This window comes from Protopterus annectens, chromosome 5.part0 (assembly GCF_019279795.1).
Source record: "Protopterus annectens isolate FY-2018-M chromosome 5.part0, PAN1.0, whole genome shotgun sequence".
NCBI classification, from domain to species: Eukaryota; Metazoa; Chordata; order Ceratodontiformes; family Protopteridae; genus Protopterus; species Protopterus annectens.
The window spans coordinates 1456390463-1456409410 of NC_056735.1; the positions used below are offsets into that span (position 1 = coordinate 1456390463).

General features: G+C 38.6%; 1 protein-coding gene across 1 annotated transcript in view; it reads left to right on the forward strand.

Moving 5' to 3' along the window:
- Positions 1–18494, forward strand: part of COL4A1 (collagen type IV alpha 1 chain) — a 1084337-nt gene extending 1065843 nt beyond the window's left edge. Inside the window, exons 51-52 of the mRNA XM_044071271.1 lie at positions 3438–3610; positions 17115–18494. Of these exons, the coding sequence (XP_043927206.1) occupies positions 3438–3610; positions 17115–17196 (255 nt within the window). The 3' untranslated portion in view covers positions 17197–18494. The remainder of the gene's footprint in view (positions 1–3437; positions 3611–17114) is intronic.
- The last annotated feature ends 454 nt before the right edge of the window (positions 18495–18948 follow it).

The window sequence follows — 18948 nt, forward strand, 5'->3', positions numbered from 1 at the left end:
GTATGCTTCTGTTATTTTTCTCAGTATCATGTACTATTTTTCTTAGATGTTGTTAGATACTCAGCCTTAATGACTTAATGGCTTTACTCACGTGCATTTTTGTAAGTAACAATAATATGTCTGTTCTCATGATTAGCTGTCTATACATGCAGTATACCAGCAGCATATTCTGTATCTTCAAGTATAAACACATGTTGCATTAGCTTCGTACTGTCTTCTGCTGGAGTTTGTCCTTCCTCCTCCTTATTGAATTTGCTGTAGGCAGACACGTATTTCAAATGTAATTCTTGTTTGTAGTACAAGAGCTCAAGTTCCAAGCTCTCAAAGCTAGGCGCTCAAGCGTCATGTAGCTCAAGTAGGCTGCCACAGCTTACCTGAACACATTATTCGAGTCTGAGTGACAAAAATTCAGCAGCTGTAGGAAAGGGAGCATTTGGGGACTTTAGGGCGTGGGTAGTACAGTTTTAGGGTAAGGGAATGAGGACTTGGGTTGGGACCTGGGCAGATGTTTTTAGGGTAGAGTTTGGGTTCTGGTCAGGATATATAATTTATAATCGAATGTTGGGGGGCTACATAGAAATGGGAGATCAGGCTGGTAGGAGTATGAGCATTTACTTTGTTGAACAGAGCTACTAGCAGATGATCACCTGTAGTACACCCATAATCGTTTTGTAACAGGTACTAAATATTTGCCTCCTGCCATTTTAAGTGGGTTATAAATCTCAGAAATAATGTTACAAATTCTGTAGGCTGTTTATTATAGTCTGCAGAGAACAAAACTAATTCCACTTTGTATCTGAGAATGTCTTTTATTTATATATATTCAAGGCCTCATATCTTATTTTTACCTTTTCTTTAAAATGTCTAGTCGTAGCTCATGTATACATTGCAGTACTTAATGGTTTACATACTGCAGTGCATTTTCCCCACAATATATCTGTTTCATAGGTTCATAGGCTCATAGATAAGTGCTAGGCTAGCTGCCCTTGCAGGCCATTTTAAGCCTAGGCAATTTCCCTTTTTGTGCTCAAAATAACCTACCCCATTGTTTATAGATTGGCCTTACCCATCCCATGGTCAGTAATTATATACCCCTATGATAATAACTGGGATCATACCATAGATAATTTGGCGGGACCCATGCATGGGATAAAGCATTTAGGAGCTGCCTGTTTCCATTAGCAGTGCAATTAATTGTCCATTAGCAGTGGACAGCTTCACAAACTTCTTATTAAGTACCTGTCCACTGAATCTGGTTCATCTCACAGTGACATCACGAAGTAAATTGTGTGGGAATTCATTCATACAATTTAACTGTTGCATTTCCAGATATTTAGGGCAGTGTAAGCATTAATGTGTACTGATGCATCCATAGTCTGTGTTTATGCAGATGTCACCAGGGACAAAAGTCCACTCAAAGCTCTAGTAATATCAGTGCACGAAAAACAGTGCTTTACAAAAGGAATGTCTCTAAAATATGGCCACATATATTCAGTTTAATTTGGAAACACAGGAAATGTTTCCTCATACTGCAGTCAACATATACTGTGGGAGAAACCCTTTCTTACCACAATTATATGGGTGGCAGGTAAGCTGTTAAGAAAGTCTCTTTTTCTGACTTGTGCTTCTTTTCAGTTCATCTTTTGCAGTATGAGCACAATGGCATACTTAAGATAAGGTGTAAGATGTTACAGGGCACAAACTGCAGTTGCCATTGGGGCTTTATTTCAGTACCTGCTAAAGGACTTAGTAGGTGGTATGGTAACTTTAGTAAATCCCTTGCTCCAAAGTCTGTTTTTATTTGCAGTAAGCATTTTGCTACAGTTTAAAGCAGAAAAGCGGAAAACCACTTTTTTCTCCTCAAAGAGTTGAGGAAAGAACAAACCTTGTGGAAGGGACCCTTTTTTTCTTTTTTATGCTTCTGTACTTAAGATCTGAAGAGTGTAGAACGTTGAGAACAGTGAAAACAGTCTGTAGCATAATAGCTGAGGAAGTGAGGAGTGAGAAGTACAAAGAATGTACTCACCAATTCATAGATCGGAGAACAGCCTTTTTGTTCTCCTCCACTTAGAAGAGGTGTGAACTGTACTGGGAGCTTAATGAAATAAAATACACAAGCTACAGCATTCCTAGAAGGTATGACAGATGGGGGGGGTGAGTAACTCTTTAGATTTTCCTCTTTTTCTTTGGGATATACCTTCATCCCTCCTCCATTGGCAGGAGGAATCATCCCTAGAGAGTCCTGCTTTCTTTATCTAAACCCAGAATTTAAACATTTGTTCAGGATTATATTGCAAGGTAATTGTGTTTCATGCATTTCTGCAGGATATACCATCTATATTCTTTGAATATGTGGTTCTTTCAAAATCCAGCCATGTGCTCGGAGAACTGCAAGAGATCTGGAAGGTATCAGAGAAAGTTGTTTTGCACTGTTACATGAAGTAGGAAAAAAATCTTCTCATGACAGTCTTTCCTTTCTAACACATTAACTTTGTACTACATGTACATCACAATACATTTTACATGAAAGATAAAAGGTAAGATAAAGAGGTTCAGAAGAAGAGTTGTTGCTGTGTCTTTCTGCTTTTCCCGGTTAGGGGTCGCCACAACGGAACTCCGGTCCGCTAATGATTGGCAGCAGATTTTTACGTGCCGAGTTGCCAGCTCTGACACACAACCTTCAACAAAGGTACGCCCATTCACGCATATCTCCACACAGAAGATGCTCTAGCTGAGAATCGAATGGGACAACGTCTTACTGTGAGGCGACAACGCTACCGCAGCACCACCAATTCAGAAGAAGAGTCTCGGGTATAAAAATGTATTCCTTGTGTATACTGGGCATTTAAGTGACCAATCACTTTGAAAGCATAACATGGTAACCCCTTCCCATTATTATGGGCTTCTTAACCTATTAGTCAATCTAAAAAAAGTTTTACTCTTGAGCACAAGGTTACCCCTTTTCCTCACCACTCAAGCCAGGCATTTTGTGGTTTGCTACTCCAGTCCTTCTTGATTCAGCTAGAAACAGTCAAAGGCTACTTCTTCTGGCTTACAAACTGAAAGATCATCACCAAGGATATACCTAATTGCTTGAGATGCTAGAGAAAGATCCCACCATGCATTCCCTCTTTTGTACAGTCACCCTAAGATATGTTAATTATCGTGGCAGGAGGCATGAATGGGTTTCTTTGGGTTCCAAGGAAGTGTATGTGCTTTTTACTGAACATAAACATACTAATAGACATTACTGTTTATTACTTTACAAGTACTGTAATATGTCAGTCTGTAACTATTCTTTTTTTCCAAACTACTTGTAAAACTTACAGACCTGAGTTATTTACTTAGTACAGCTGTTAGAGAGTTTAAGTTGTTTTAACTAGTTTACTTGTTACTGAAGCATGTATTACATTGTACCTTTTCTCTCCTTATTTTAGCACACCAGTGCTGGAGCAGAAGGCTCTGGACAGGCTCTAGCATCTCCTGGATCATGTTTAGAAGAATTCCGTAGTGCTCCATTCATTGAATGCCATGGTCGTGGAACATGTAACTACTATGCCAATGCTTACAGCTTCTGGTTAGCCACTATTGACAACAACAGCATGTTCAAGTAAGTTACTGTCACAATGTAAAGCATTTTAAGAGGGGGAGAGAGCTGGGGATATCTGTCATTAGCCAGGCCTTTTAATGGTATTCACTGAAATTCAAGAATTTTCAATATGAAATTAACTTCATCTCATTCCAAACATAGCACGATTTCCTACAAATTTCAAATTCTCAGGACCAAAACATGTTGAAATATTAATTTTGAAATTCTGATTTATATTCTGAGCATTTCAAAGTATACATGTAAGTGTGTATATATTGTGTATTTTTGGCCTTTTGCAGTATACACGTACGTGCACATACACACAATTTGTTTGAATAAACTCTATTTATGTTACTTGAATTCCACACAGCTGTTAAAACAAAAAAAATCTTATATAAAAGGGTATCATGTCTTTCATCTCATTGATACATCGATATAAACCCCCCCCCCAAACTAAGGAATTAATGTACAAATTTTAGTTTAAAACTAGTCAAAAAATGTTTGTTTGATGAATAATGCCCTAATCTGTAGCACACTACTGTGATAAGCATTACATGTACACTGTGTATTTTCAATGTATTATGCATCAGTGATATTAAAAGAAGCATGCTTATGCCATCTTGAAGCATGGCATAGCAGAAAACCTTTTATGTGACACTTATTCCATTGAGCTGCAGTTCTGAAGTGCCACCTTATGCTAAACAAAAATCAGTGCTTCAGATACAGTTCTTGAATGCACTGTATTGTGGTGCTTCTTGGTGCACTGCATTGTAGTGCCACTTGGTACACTGCATTGTGGTGCCACTTGGTACATTGCATTGTAGTGCTGCTTGGTGTACTGCATTGTGGTGCAGCTTGGTGCACTGCATTGTGGTGCCACTTGGTGCACTGCATTGTGATGCTGCTTGGTGTACTGCCAGGTTTCTACAGTATCATATGCATTTTATAACCCAGTGGTATTCAAGGTGAACTGCATGTTGTTGCAGCAGAGAGGGAGAAGAAATCCTGAGGAGGTACCCAGAAGTGTGCCTGAGCCCCTCCCTGCATTATCCTGCAACATATCACATGGTGCGCCTCACTACAGGATTAGCACTATGTAGAAGTACTGCTGATATGACACTCACCAGTTAGTGGTAATGTATGTGGATTAAACCATGACCTCATGTATCGACAAATAGGAGACTAATTTCTGTTCAACAGTTAAACCTATATTATACGTTTAGATTAGTTCTCAAAATCATGCTTTCACTCCCCTCCAATATTTTTGTATTACACAATCAGTATAAGGGACCTTTGCTGTCTTAGTCTCCATAATAAACATGCATGAACACTACCTATGTTTAGCACTATCTCCATCTCTCCAGAAGCACATATATATTGCCCACAAAGTCAGGCATATATTAGTCATGGATAACCTTTGTCAGGTTTCACCAGTTCTTACTGTGAGGTAAGTAAATCTGCTACTTATTGGAGTAATTTATTTTTGTTTTTGTTTTTTTTCTCTTGAGACATGTTCAGTGCTGACGAGGAGACAACAGCAATGACCCACCCTTCTACCACCAGATCTTTAAAAAGATCATTTTTACTTTTACTCTCAGCAAAATAACTTTTCCAGTACAGTTGTTGTGTGCGCCATTGAAGTCTGCACATTTTAACAAGCTGTTTTCATTCCATATGTCCATAACACAATTTTTTTCTCAACTTTTCTGTCAGTATCATCTTTGTGAATATTTTCCTTTATTTTTCCATTTTGCTCTGCAGTTTTCTTTCAGGGAATAAACAAGTGTGAGAAAGGTTTGCTGTGTTATTTTAAAGTGCAGTAACTGCTGCATGGATTTTTTTTAATTTAAAACTTACCATGGCATGTTCTGACACAGCAAGAAGTAAGATGACATTCTTCCTCCCAATCATTCTGGGACCCTATATTATGCTACTCATTAATACAGTTGCTTTTTCTTCTGCCTTAAAACTATATGTGACACAGATAACTGTAGTGCCTACATGGGCAAAAATGTCAGTGATGTTGTCAAGAGAATTGCAGTGAAATAGGGAATGGAACACTCCTCTTTTACAGCTGGGTTTTGTTCAGTGATGGCTGGTTCTTGTAATCTGATCAGAAGGCCCTTCCCTTTAGCTATATACTTTAGTGGAGACCATATCTTTGTTGTTCAGGATCTTGTGGGCAACATGTTCACTGTGGTTCCTGACGTGATAATTTCCTTTCAGATCAACCATTGACTGCTTTAAAGCCTAATCACTGTTATAGTCAGACCTCACCACAGCTACAGCCTAAAGTGCACGAGGGCACACACACACACACACACACACACACACACACACACACACACACACACACACACACACACACACACACACACACGGACACACTCTGTTCTGGAAAACATTTTATAAGTGTTTGGTCTTTAAATACCATTGTTAAAGTCTTGTGTCATAATTCATCATTAATGAATCTTCATAAGTACTGATGAATTTCTCTGATGGGAAGTGGGCATTGAGTATTTCATAAACAGGGCAGCTGTTCTCAAGTCATTCAGACTGATTTCACATTTTCAATGGATAGGTAACTAGACAATTACCAAGCAGTGTCTTGATCAAGTCCTTGCATTTTCCACTGCTAGCTTGAGCATGAAAGCAGTATTAGTTGGTAACAGACTTCATTATACTATTAGAAGATGGCTACCTGAATTTTGCTTTGCTTCAAAATGCTGTTAGTATGGGATCTGTATTCTGCAGCTATGAAGTGTCAGCTTTATAACTTAATAAAACACTGTAGCCTAGATAAGGCATTCAGAATATGGACATATTTTACCAGAGCTCTCCTGAAAGGTATGCTAACCTGAGATTTGTACCTATTCTATGTTGTTCTGAAGATATAGCATCCATCTACCAGTCTGTATTCTACAGCAAGTCGCTGTTCTACAGAACTCACACTGTAAGGCCCTACTGAATATGAATGCCTTAAAGAAGAAGAGATTGCAGTTTACTAAGGATTCGACATCTGCTGTAGCAGTAGATGGTTGAGACATTCTCGGTCAATAGGTCTGTCCTCTCATTTTCCTTCAAGTGAATTTGGAATTTCCTTGGAAAGTATTTCTTTTGTTGCAGCTGCTTACACTGCCTGCTGATTTCTGTCTTATTTCTTCCTTGACTCCTGCTCATCAAGGCTACCTTCTAGACCTAGCAGAAAAGCCTTGAAGATGGAAGAACACTGCCCCAATATTTAGATATTTTCTGTATACTTTTTCTACCCCCTACGTACTGACCATCAATCCACTTCTGCAGCAGTCCATTTATTCTCCACTGGGATGAGAGCTGTGATGCCTATTCAATCTACTCTGAGACAAAAACCATTGAAGCATATTCACCTGTCAGCTGAGAGTGGTCTGTGATACAGCTGTGAAAAGGCAGTCATGAAACTATTTTTTTTCCTGTATGTCCCTAATCCAGCACCGTGTTGCTGATGTAAACATTCACATCACCATGGAAGCCACCTTCTCTCACACATGTTCTGTGAGAACTTTTAGGTACTTGGCTTGGATATTCATGCCCATGTCCCTCCCACAGCTGTGGTCTAGTTGAGAAGGACTGGCCTATGCCACCCCCCCCCCCCCCCGGAGAGACAGAGACTGATTAACATTTTGTTTGCAGACTCGAGTTGTTGGTTAGGCTGATACATGGTCAGTATGGTGGAGAGGGAAGGGCAGATTTCTAGGTTGTAGATGAGCTTGTGGGCTGTAGCTAATTGTAGAAAAGAGAGATAGTGAGGGGATTCTAGCCAGTTTAGTTGATGCAGACAGGAACAGTGATGGATAGAAACTTTTGCATTTGTAGCAAATTTAGCAATTTTGTTGTAGCAAGAGTCTAGTTTTGTTCTTAAGGAGGACTGTAAATTGGTGAGGACTGAAGCACCATACAGAAGTGTTGGAAGCAGGAAGGATGAGGCCAGAGCCTTTGGCTGAGAAAATAGTTGTGCCTATACAGGGCACCTAGTTTTTGATGGTTTATTTTGATGTTGTTATAGATGTGGAGGTCAAAGGTTAATTTATCATCATGACACCTAGCAATTTGATACTGGGGACAACTTCAATGATGGTGTTATTTTTGGGATCAAATGGAGAATAGTGACTTGTCAACAGGGCTGAATTTTGTGGGGGTGAATAGTAAAAGTTTTGTTTTATTTGGATTAAGAGCAAGATGGTTTTGGGACATTCAGGTTTCAGTGGAACTAAATGGCTCTTGGGTGAGATGCTATAGTGTAGGGGCAGATTTAGCAGATCAGATAACAGCAGAGTAATCTGCGTATCGGGTAACAGTACTTTGGGTGAGAGAAGAATGAAAGTTGTTGACAAATATACTGAATAAGAGGAGTCAAAGTAGTGAACCTTTGGGGACACCTGTATTAGTAGTTATGTTGCCATTTTGTGGATTGCTGTCTGTTACTGAGATAGTTAGCAAACCATTGTAGGGTAGGGTAGGGGGAGATGGTCCGAGATTAGAGAGCTTAGTTAGCAGAAGGGTGTGGGGAAATAGTGTTGAAAGCCTTTGATAAATCCAGGAAGAGTGCTGAGACTAAATAACCAGCATCTCGAGCTGTATTTACTGTGTCAAGGAAGGAAATGTGGGCAGTGTTAGTACTGTGTCTGGGCCTAAAGCCATGTTGAGTGGGGGAGAGGATTTGGTGTTGGGTCATGTGGCTGAGGAGTTGAGTGTGAATGCATTTCTCGAGTATTTTGGAGATGGGGAGAGGCTAGCAATAGCTTGGAAGTTAGAGGTGTCAGAGTTATTGCCGCCTTTATGAAGTGGAAGGATATATGCTTTTTTCCAGATGTCAGGTATGTAGGATTCCTGAATGGACCTGTTGAGAAGTATACTGATAGGATATGCAATAGAGGAGGCTGAGAGTTGAAAGTATTCTGTGGGTAGGTTATCATAGACACTGGTGCAGGGTTTAAGTTTGTGAAGAAGTTTTTTGACGGTGCGGGTATGGGTATTAGTGTGGAAGCAGGTGGAAGATTGAAGAGGAATGTACAGGAGGAGCTCCTGGTGCATCAGTAGTTATAGGTGAGAAGGTGGTAGTAAGTATTTTTGATGGTGTTGATGAAGTATGTGTTAAAGAGGAAGGCTATATCAGAGGGTGTTTTTTACAGGGTTTAGACATGGGTTGTTGTTAGTTCCAGTGTGGAGAAGGGAGTTAATAACTTCCCAGAAGTTTTTGAGGTTTAGTCTATGTTGGTCTTGGATAGCCTGGAAGTATTCTTTTTTATTTTTGATAACTAGGCATTTAGCTTGATTTGTTTATAAAGAGTAAGGCTGGATAGTGATTTTTTTTTTTTGCCAGGCTTTCCAGGCTTTGTCCCTAGAAGACATAACTTGCTTTGTAGTCTTAGTAAGCCAGACAGCATGTTTTGCCTTGATCCTTTTTAACCGGAGTGGGGCAAGGCTATTTAGTATCCTAAGAAATGTAGACTTGAAGAATTCTACAGCTTAGCTGAGTGGGAGAAGTTTTAGTGGGCTCTGGTTAGTATTCTGCAGGTTGTCATTGAAGGTGCTTGGGGAGAACTGGGATAGATCTCTGGTGTATCTATATTGGTGTACACTTGGAATACAGGTGGGCTTGCATATTATGAATGCAGGACAGAGATCACTGATGCTATTTGGGAGAGTTCCTGAGGTGATAATTTTTACATCAGTTTGCATCAATGAATTGGAGACTGCAGCAAACTTTTCCAGGGCAGGATAAAAGTTTTTTGAAAGTGAAACCACCACTGTATGGTAAGGTACTATTCTAGTAGAGAGAAACAGTGAATTTAAAATATGTTAAATGATGTATTGTTGTTTATTCATGGCAGGGACTGTAAATAGGGAGAAAAGGGACAGTGAAGTTGAACATTTAATAATAGAATCCCGTTGTTGTCCTTTAATAAGTATACTGTTGAAGAAAGGGCTAGGGGAATGTTCCAGCTTTCAAAAATTATGCATAACAGCAACAGGATGCAATTTGAAGATTTAAGTTGAATTGGTCAGATGAGACATAAGGAAATATTGTTCACCACACCAGCAAATATTGATCACAATAAGTGTGGTGACAGAAAATCTTTCCTGCAGTGACAAAAAAATTATTAGTCAATCTGAGATGTTTGAAACAGCCATAAAGCAGGTCTTAAGGACTGGAAGGGAAGCTGTTAAATAGAAACTCCATCTTATCCAGTGACAGAAATGAAGAAGCAGAGTACCAATTATAAATGAAATGACGTCTTGAGAGAACATTTTTAATATTGTTCTTGGAATGTACTTCAGTGATGAACCAAATTTAAAAGATGCACAAGATCTTCTTCAGGGTAGCCACTATAACATCAAATCATATCATTTTGTTTTACCCGTACTTGTTCTTTTCCCAGTCACATTAATTTGTTACACTTCTGTTCCCCATAAGGACCAATGCTGGGCTTGCATCAGCTTTCTGTTGAATCTTGAACAATGCATTGTATAGTTATAGTGGCAGCATTACAAGAAAGATTATTGTTATTATTATTGTAGTGAATAGAGTGGATTGATTACATTCCAAAATCGGACAAAAGATAAACCTGCTATCCACTACTGTAGAGGAAGCACCAACCATACCAGTGCTTTCAGAGGTCTGTAACAATTGTTACATGCCACCTACGTAATATCTTTCTAGTTATGTCCATTGAAGATTATAGATGTTAATCTGTAAGTAACTTATTTAAATTAGGGCAGTATTAAAAACGGACCCTGACTTTTTCCTTAATTTCTGCCTGTGCAGCAGCAGTTGCTAAGTGCTTTACTGGCTTTCAAAGCCTGTAAAATGCATTGTGCTTATTTATTTTTTGTAATTAATACTACATGGACTAGATAAGACTCTGTACAGTACAAAAAGTTATGATCATGTCTCACCCATCATAACCTGTTATGCATTCTCAACATGGATGCCAAGATTCACCTCTCAGGTTCGCTCGCAATGTGAATTTCTTGGTATCCATGTCTCAATCACATAATAATGTGGTTAAGACTAGAGACCCAGTCATAACCGCCTATATTATTATCATTGTTATTTTTTTGCCTTTGTGTACCTTTCAACTGACGATCAGGAGCTCCTTGATCAGGGGCTCCTAGTGTAGTGTCCTGCTAGGACCGTTGTAATCATCAGTGAGTTGTGAAGGGAAAGTAAAACCATGGAGTATAAGAGCAGCAGCATCATGCACGCTGTCCTTAAAATCCAGATTTCTTTTTTTTTTTAATGTCTTAACTGGGTAGAGCTACTTGACACCATGCCCATCACTGCAAGTAGAATATTGCAGCCCCCTCTCATACTGAATTCATTACCTGCCTGCCGTGTGATTAGAGCACTTTCACCATCAGCCCCCTGCCATGCTGAATTCATGGGCTGCCTGCCATGTGATTACAGCACTTTCACCAAAAGAGCAAGGACAACACCAAAAACAAGATAAAAAATATAGGGCTAATAATGTTAAGTAGACAATCAAGGGATACTACCAAATAATGTTATAAATAAATTACATCCAAAAGGTACAATATGGCTGCAGAGGAAGTTAATGCTGTTCAGATGACTCGCAAAACCAAAGTATGAAGTTGCTGACAAAAGAAGAAAACATTTCATGACTGACCTTGGTGTTATCAAAAGATTCCATAGCAGCACATCTGTCAGTGCTTACGTTGGTGCCATCTGTGATGAGATACAGTCATTGTAATGGATGATGAACTAACACTTATCAGCATTTAACCAGGCCAGACCCACTATTAGTTCATCTGATCCATCCCGTTATATTGCAGGCTTCCTTTTGGCTATGAAACTATTCCTGCTGAATATATAACATAGAATGGGAAACAACAATGACAGAGCAGGGAGCTACAGCAGCATTTTCTCAGACCAGCAAGACTCTCTTAGCAGGGTACAGAAACAAATTACTTGGGAAGGTTCCAGAAGGTAAAAAAAAAAAAAGAAAAGAAGCCCCCCCCCCCATCTCTTCCAAAAAATAGTAGGACTTTACCCAATTAAGTTATTCCTCCTCAGGAGTCTAACAATGAGATTTTCTCCTCAGTGTAGTCTGAGTCTTCTCCATAAGATATGAGAGTTTTTCATTTGTCCTATCGGGAATCCTTTATCTCCATACAAAAACATAAAACAGTGAGACTCCTAGACTCAAAGTGGATTGTACTTCCGAGTAGGTTCTGGAGGTAAACAGTCATGAGCCAGACTCTCTGGCTCCACCCCCCCCCAAAACAAAAGTCTGGCAAGATACATAAATCTCTTTTTGTAAATCTCCTTTAGGTCAACGGTACTTATATACTTATACTTAGGACAGATCTTGCCATTACCTCATTGTCAGTGTCTAATCGAAGCGTAACTCTGAACCTCATTTTGCAAGATATCTGAACAAAGTCATAAACAATGGGGGGGGGGGGGCAAAGGACAAAAATCAGGGTCAGATTTTATCTATTGTTCTGAGCAACTCAGTAAGTTGCTAGAATAACAGGTTTTGCATTAGCATACATTTTCTGAAGGATATGAAGTCAGAAACTCAGATGACTGTCATTATTTAGTGAAGTGAATCCTCAATGATCTAACTGAAAATCACAAAGTTCATGAAGAACAGACCAAATATATGTTGGAAAAGTGTGTACAGTCTGCAAAAATCTGGACAGTTGAGAGAGATTAAATTGCTAATACTTTCTTTCTACTCTTTCTCTAAAATGTGATAAAGCTTCTAGGATACTAACTAAAACCTTGGCTATTAAGGCACTAAATTGTTTATCCCCTATGGTTTCATATCAGTTTTTCATTTTAGAGTAAATCCAGGAAAACATACAGTCTGTTTCCAGCAAATAATATTAATAGGATAATATTGATAGATTAGAAATAAAAATAGTGACTGCAGTGTATAAGAATGTAATTCATACTCTGAAATGTACTTATGACGTTGTTTATTCTACATCAAGGAAAGCTGTGACACATAGTTTTGAGAAGACCTGCATGGATTATGCATCTGCTGGTAATATATCAGGAAAGAGTCCTGTCTGTGGACCAGCTGACCCAAGTGCATTTAGCTGCTTGAGTTCTTAATAGCACAAGGTAGGGGAGGATGGGTGTGTTCATATCCTGGGATAAAGATGGGCAGAATGGGACACGTGTACACTTAAGGAAACACCGAGCAGAGTAGATGTTCTGGGGAGAAATGTTCATCTCATCAAGCCGCTGGTATGGTGTTAGATCTCATTAGTAAGTGGGTGGAAGAGTTCACTTTAATGCAGAAAGCAATGTAAGTCCTGATGGTAGCTCATTGTATTACCCAGGTTATGGAGCTAGGCAAACTCTTAAAGCACATTTGAAGGATGAAGTCCTCGCCCCTTTGGAATAAATGGGACAGTCCAAATGGGGAAGGTTTTATGATCAGCACAAAAACTAGAGTAGAAAAAAAAGGATTTGCATTACTTAGAACAGAATCTCATATTAATAATGTTAGAACTAGACTACCAAAAGCTTCAGAGATCCAAGATTTTTTTATGTGGTCAGCCAATAAATGATAATGGTGTAGCGTTATATAGCGAAAACCACGTTCTTGATTTAAATATATGTATATACCACCTACTTCTCGGTTATAGAGGAAATGTATAATGAATAAAAAAATAGTGCAAAAGGGACACCCTATCAGCAGATACAGCAACAAAATTAATATAGGAAAGCAGGCCAGTTACAGTACAAATTCAGCACTAACATTCATGTATAATCACAGATATCCCAAATAGCCGCAACTTTCTTCCTATCCCTTCTCATTCCCAATACCCTAGGAGGTAAAAAGCCAAAATTTTTCATGCCAGAAATTAACTAAAGAAAAATTGGTATTACAAACCATACAATATGGATATGCAGTATACCATGTTCAGAAAATGCAAGTGCAGTGTGTTCCTCAGATATCTCCACATCAGGTGCAACAGATTTTACAGATAATGGACTAGTTTTTAATAAGAAGGAAACACAGAAGGTATCCTCCAGTCAAATGAAGCAACATTTTTATAATTCCACAGAAGAACAAATCAGCTGCAGTTCTAGACTTACTCAGGTCTGACAAGCCCATAAGCAAAATCATTCAGAATGGTAACATTGGTGACATTGCTTCCTGTTCTAGATATCTGGTGACACTGCTTCCTGTGCTAGATATCTGGTGACACTGCTTCCTCTTCTAGAACTTGGCTCTTATGACTAGTTATTAATAAAATGAAAACACAGAGTATCTTCCAGTCAAAGGAATGAACATTTTTGTAACTCCATAGAAGAACAAATCAACTGCAGTTCTCGACTTCTCTGATCTGACAAGCTCAAAAGCAAAATCATTCAGAATGGCAACACTGGTGACCCTGCTTCCTGGTGCTTATTTTTACATTTCTATAAGGCCATCTCACAGGAAGCACCACAAATTTCAGACAGTTTAGCATCAATTTCAATGCTCAGGTCTCCCACTTAGTATCCACAGACTCCAGAGTATAAAACAAATATTTCCCTTCCATGGTTGCTCACCTTAGAAAGCAATTCAATAGTCTTTTCTTTTGTAGATGATTGCTTGATGTTTGCAAGGACAAGGGAATTGCTGCCACATCACATAACTCAGACAGATGTTCTATGAGGAAGAGTAAACTACAACATGTTAGCCATAACTACTTCATCATGAGTAACATTTCCAGGCACTGTCATAGATTCAGTGCCTACAAACATTTTTCCTCCATAACCCCTTCATCATCAGTAACATTTCTAGGCCCTGTCATAGATTCAGTGCCTACAAATATTCCCCCTCCATAACCCCTTTATCATCAGTAACATTTCTAGCCCCTGACATAGATTCAGTCCATACAAAAATTTTCTTTCCATAACCCTTTCATCATCAGTAACATTTCTAGGCACTGTCATAGATTCAGTGCCTACAAACATTTTCCCTCCATAACCCTTTCATCAGTAACATTTCTAGCCCCTGTCATAGACTCAGCACCTACAAACATTCTCTCTCTCTGTAACCCCTTCCTCATCAGAAACACTACTAGGCCCCATCATAGACTCAGTGCCTACAAACATTTTCTCTGCACAGAACAGAGACTGATGCAGTTCTGAGGGAATTCTTTCAAGAACAAGCCAATACAACAGGACAGCTTCTAGGAGCTCTGGGGTTTGTCTTCTTACAGTCTCCTTGTACCTCATGCAAGCTAGCATATGAAAAAGGCACAATGGCAACTTAGAAATCTCTGAAATTGGTCTTCTGATCAACTGGAAAGAACAAGTCCTGTTATACAGTATGTAAGGAAAGAATGTTTATAGTGGACAGGCATGAAAAGTTTTTCCACTAAAATGGCCTTATTTCTTCCTACCAAAGCTCAATATGTAACAACTTTTTTATTATGATTAGGAAGCCCACTTCAGGATTTTGTCAGTACCTGGAAATTTATTGCAGTAAAGAAGCAATTCAAAAGGTCTTGACAGCCATTCTGGATAATTTTCAACTAGGATACCTACAAATTAATACAAATAACACAACATGAATTTGTCATAAACAGAGACAAGATCCTTCTAGTTGTACAAACAGAAAGACTGAATTTGGGAATGAGCCTTGGATCACAACCTTCAACTTTCACAAGATCCTATTCCAAGTTCAAAGATACAGTTAGCAGATGCTTTAAGCAGAAAGGTAACTTTGGACTGTGATTGGAAACTGGATGCACATGGATTTTAGAAAATGTTGTGGATCTTAGGTCTCCCAGAAGTAGTTCTGTTTATCATACATCATAACAATATTTTCCTCCCGCAATCTTCCCAAGACAGCTTGAAAGATAACTTTCTTGTTTGAAAAATGGATATTTTCTCCTTGTTTGGAAGATGGATGCTTTCTCCTTGTTTGGAAGTTAGACGCATTCTCCTTGTTTTTAAGATGGATGCTTTCTCCCTGACTCAGACCCAGATTTTCCATCAGTTTCTTTAATTCAGAAGTTACTTTTCAAATCAAAGCCAGCATAATAATAGTACTTCTGTCCTGACTGAGACAACTTTGATATTTTAATGAACCTGGCCATTCATGCATCATGGCTGCCACTTCTACAAAAATTCTTAGTGGCTCAGTAACAGCACAGGGCATTGTACCCATTTTCAAAACTCTGAATCTCTCAACCTACAGGATGGAAACCAAACAGTAAACTACAAGACATTTCTTACTGCAAATGTGGATATCTTGAATGCTTCACAAGGTCTACAACCTTGACATTGTCCTTTAAAAGGCCCTTGGAATACTAATACCTCCTATTCAATTCAAACGTGCCTTTTTTTGTCAAAATTTATATATCACCAATTTCAGCTTGTGTCAGAACATTTACCCAAATAGAAGAAAAATACTTTATTAATGCCCTCCTAAAATAGTTTTCATTTTAGACTACAGTGCAGATTACACATCTCCCCTACAGTTCTGAACTTTATTTTAGAAAGTCAGCATCACAGTATAGAGAGATAAAGGTCTGATGATGGTCTATTTTGCCTAAATTTGATAAGCAGTTTGGAAGTTTAACAATGCTGGTAAGGAGGGAATGGGCTTGCCAAACCTAGAGGAAGGGTGAGGCAGAACAGGACACATGCAGCCACAATCGGTCAGAGGGGCAGCAAATGAGTGGGTGTCCGAGGGGCAGCCTTTCAGGTCACCACAGTAATACCTCTTGATAGCCCTTATTAGTGAGTTCACAGAAGTGTGTACTCATGGAGGGAATTATGAGTCCTTGCGGTAATGGGAAGTAATCTGTCTCCTTGCCCAGAAGTAAGTCTAGGAATTTAAATAAATACTTTCATTGCCTGAATGATATTGAGAGCACAGTCTCCCTGAAGTCTGTCAAAATGATTACCCTCCTGGGACTCCCAAGCATTAGGAAATGAATTGGCTTTAATCCAGTAGGAGAAGTCTTGATGGTGGACAGGCAGAGAAAGAAAAGAACCTAGTTACACCAAAAAATATATATATTTTTGAGAAGCTGATTTTATTACCATCAACCCAAAAATTAGTACCTCTAGAATATCTGCCATTCTTACTTTAACCCAAAGGATTTCCAAGAACCACACTGTCATTTATAGACCACCTGGCACAATGATTCTTAATGAAAGAATTTTGCTAAACACAAATAAAATGTTTACTGTAAAGATTGTATCAGCAACCTACGCATCTGTCTGTCTTACCCAAAATATAAATATAAAGTGGTCTTTGTTGTACAATAATGTATGTTCACATTTTCACTTGTTCAGATATTTACATATCAAGTAACAAATACATCATATCATATGCATATCATTATCTTAAATTTATTCTGTATTATTCAATTAAAGTCTGCTGTTATGGTAAGTATCTTACAGAACTGTACTTTCCGAAACCTACAAGATGAGACACATTTTTCATTTAAATGATCCAATTTGCATCAGTAATGGGTTTTTTTTATTGTTGTTTTTTAGGAAACCTGTGCCATCAACTTTGAAAGCAGGAGAATTACGTACAAACATTAGTCGATGCCATGTCTGTATGAAGCAGACATAATACACACTGATTTATTTATGGCATATGCAATGACTTTTCAAACTATGGTGCTACCCTTGAAGAGATTTACAACTATATCTTGTGTACCTCACTGTTGTATAAAATGGAGAAAATGCATTTTTTCTAAAAAGGAGATTAAGCCATTAACATATTCCTCTGCAGGAAAGTGCCTTGTAAATGGAACCCAGCAAGAGTAAGCTAGCAAAAGGCACCTTGAGAAGCAAGTCAACGCACTGATGATATATGGAAAAGGCTTGCTACGAAATTTGGAAGTGCTGCTTTTTTGCTACACCTTTTCTTAGATTATGTCTGCACTGTGTCAGAAACATAAGATGGACTCTTAAGAGAATCTGAATTTGAATTCTTCAGATAAAAACCACTAAACAGCAGTATGTGAATATGTGAGTATTGACCATGCTCCCCATTGTTAAAGTAATACAATAAAAATGGATTTTCATTTTATACAGTGTATTAAGTTATATTATGGCATCAGATTACTTGTGATGGTCATGTGATTTTAACACCAATTGCTGTTGTAAGGTAGATCTGCCCAAATACTGTTTCTGTATATTTAGTCATGTAACTAATACATTTACAAGACACACTGCTTGAGTAATAGTGATTTAAATGGACCATGAATACTTCATGAGGCACAGGCATGTTGTATATATATCTTATTAAACATACATATGTAATAAATATATACTTGTGCCTTATGAAGTGGGGTCATGGAAATGCTTACATTAATACTGACACTTAGATTCATTACCTTGCAATAAGTAATGATAAATTTATTACTGGCTTCTAGAACGGTTCACTACAGTTTTGTGACTGAAGTTTTCAGTAAGCAACATCTGCTTTGTAAGTTAATGTTAGAAACAGTAAAACAAAACAGAATGAAGAACATAAATATGTAAAATGTAGGAAAATTGCTGCACTTAAAGCCTCAACACACAGACATGGCAGAATCCCAAATACAGTCACCCATGTCTAGCATCTTAACAGTATCACTGCCGTTTTACAATTCCTTGTACTTGTACATTTTTTTTCTGTTATGTTAGAAACTTTTCTTTTAAAAATATTAGTGCCATTTTATTGATTTCTTTCTTGTATAGTATTTTATATACAGGACACAGAAAAATAAAGTATGCTTCTTTCGCGAAGTGTAAGTACATTCCATAAGTTGTTGAAGTTACTTGAATTACACACCAGTATGTTCACAGGCATTAATATGTGACACCCCTTGCACTGGCTCAGTAATCAAGGAGCCTCAATCCTCACCACTAGCACCAGTGAGGGATGTGCATATTGGGAGAATGACAAGTACACGCACAGTAAAGCACAATTTCCCTTAAGAGCACACCGAGATCACGGTCAGTCTGGGGCTGGTTTCTCCCTCACTCTCCAGATCCCCAATAAGACTCCCCACTGGCACAAATATAGGGTTAAGATGTCAGCCAAGTGGTTAAGCCAAAACCTCCAGCACCCTCTCTGTCCAAACAGTGCTTTGTGTCTCTGCCCACATAGCTGACACATACACACTTTGAGACTTGATTTGTATACAAACACACAGACACTCCTGGGGAAGGCTGGCACAGGTTTACTAGCTATGCCCCTTTCTACCCAGACTATAAGGCAGTACCAGCTGCCACCAACCACCCTTTATCGGCTACTATAAGGCCCTTCCCAAAGGGTGGCCAATTCTACTGTGTAATGTTACTGTCATCCAAATGGTAAGTGTGTCCAAGACTA